At 61.8% G+C, this 1,677-nt stretch overlaps 1 protein-coding gene across 4 annotated transcripts in view; it reads right to left on the reverse strand.

Moving 5' to 3' along the window:
• LOC104915357 (adenylate cyclase type 10-like) overlaps window positions 1-1,671 on the reverse strand; it is a 6,431-nt gene extending 4,760 nt beyond the window's left edge. Inside the window, exons 1-2 of one of the 4 annotated variants that reach the window (XM_010726234.2) lie at window positions 1,249-1,671; window positions 212-316 (exon numbers count right to left, since the gene is read on the reverse strand). In XM_010726234.2, the coding sequence (XP_010724536.2) occupies window positions 212-316; window positions 1,249-1,282 (139 nt within the window). In that variant the 5' untranslated portion in view covers window positions 1,283-1,671. Of the gene's footprint in view, window positions 1-211; window positions 317-560 lie in introns of all 4 variants that reach the window. The other 3 variants (XM_031557400.1, XM_019610720.1, XM_019610719.1) reach the window with 3 other exon arrangements.
• Window positions 1,672-1,677: the final 6 nt, after the last annotated feature.

Consider the following 1,677-nt stretch of genomic DNA (forward strand, 5'->3'; position numbering starts at 1 on the left):
TCCTCCTGCCCAGCAGAACCTCCCGCCTTTCAGTTTCGTGCCCCACCCGCCCTCCTTGGTCCCTCGGGTGCCCGGGGCCCCCACCAAAGACAGCCCGGCTCCGGCTCCTCGCCCCTTCAGGGAGGCAGGAGCGGGCGGCCCAGCACGGCTCTCTCCACAGTGAGCGAGCCTCGGGGCTTGATGCCCGACAGCCCAGCAGCACGGCTCTTACCCTCCAGAATGTCCCCCATGTAGGTGTTGAGGGCATGCGCCAGCTCCTCAGCTCCTCTCTCGGGTCCGTTCTGCTGGACACACTTCTCTGCCAAGGCAGTGAAACCTGCCAGAAGGACAGCCACAAATCAGGACGCGTCTGCGTGCACCTGTAGCTCACCCCTTCCCCAGCCCCGGCTCAGTGCTCGTCACTGGGCTGACAACCCAGGAGGAGCCGCCCGCTCTTTGGGCAGCACGGCAGGAGGCCTGTGCAGTGACAAGATGGCTACCCAGTCTCGGGGCAAGGCTCCCGAGGGCCTGGAGCGTCCTAAGGGCTCATGTCCGTGGGGACTCTGCCATGCCCAGCCCACCTGAGACATCCGCCAGGAGCAGCACTCCCTCAAGCATCTTGGGGTAACTAATGTCCGTGAACTCCTCACGGAGAAGGAGGTTGGGAAGGAACACCGCTTTCTTCCCCAGATGTGAATAGTGGCACTTCCTCTCCCAAGCAGAAGCCATTGTCAGCGCCCTGTGGTACCCGGGGTACCTCAGAACAAGACACCCTGCCCGCTGCAAAGGAGGAGGACGCGACGCTCACCGCTCAGGCGGCAAAGTGAGCCCAGGCCCGCCGTGACGGTCGGCTGGCCCTCTGCTGCAGTGACATCACAATCAGCGGGCAGCGATGTCATCGCCCACCTCACAGAGAGCTGCCTCTGGCAGCGCAGTGGGCTGCAGGCGCTGTGCTCCGTAGCCCACGGAGCAGCTGCCGCTGTGACCCAGGCTTCCCCCTTGATGTCGAGCCACGGCCTCCCAGGCCTCCCTTACTTGAGGACAGTGCCTAAGGCAGGCCGGGCCTGCTGCCGAAAGAGCAGCCGCTTCCCCCAGCACGGAGCGGCCCAGGACTGTTCCCAGGACTCCGAGAGGCCTCAGGCACCCGGAGCCGGGCCCCGGTCCCCGACGGCAGCTGGCTGAGCAATGGAAGGGCAGGCAGGGCACGCGCACAGGCTGCTTGTGCTGGTTGTGGCTGGGTGGATTCCTTCTATTTGTGGTGGCTCTTACGGTGCTGTGTTTTGCGGTTCTGATGAAGCATCATCCCGACTGGGGGCTGGGCTCGTGCCTGGTGCGCGCAGCCGGTAAGCGCGCAGTCGGAGTCCACGCTGAGGTCTATTTTAATTCTGCACAGAATCAGGTGCTTGGCAGTCCTCTGCAAAGCCAGCACGCTCCCAAACAGAAGCGTGGCTGTTCACACACAGCTGTGGACAGAACTGTTTCTCTTTGCAGTTTTTAATCGCTTGCTCCAGTTCTGGGTTGCAATGAGAGCAATAGATACCGTAAGCCTGGCTTGAGGATGAAAGGATTGCTCTGGTTGAGTAGTGTTGCAGACACCGTGCAATTACAGGCAGGAAAAGGGAAATTCTGGGGCTTGAGGCGATAGCTGAATGCTGTCATCCTTGCACCCTTTCCTCTGTAGTTCTCTTAACCTTACGC

This window comes from Meleagris gallopavo, chromosome Z (assembly GCF_000146605.3).
Source record: "Meleagris gallopavo isolate NT-WF06-2002-E0010 breed Aviagen turkey brand Nicholas breeding stock chromosome Z, Turkey_5.1, whole genome shotgun sequence".
NCBI classification, from domain to species: domain Eukaryota; kingdom Metazoa; phylum Chordata; class Aves; order Galliformes; family Phasianidae; genus Meleagris; species Meleagris gallopavo.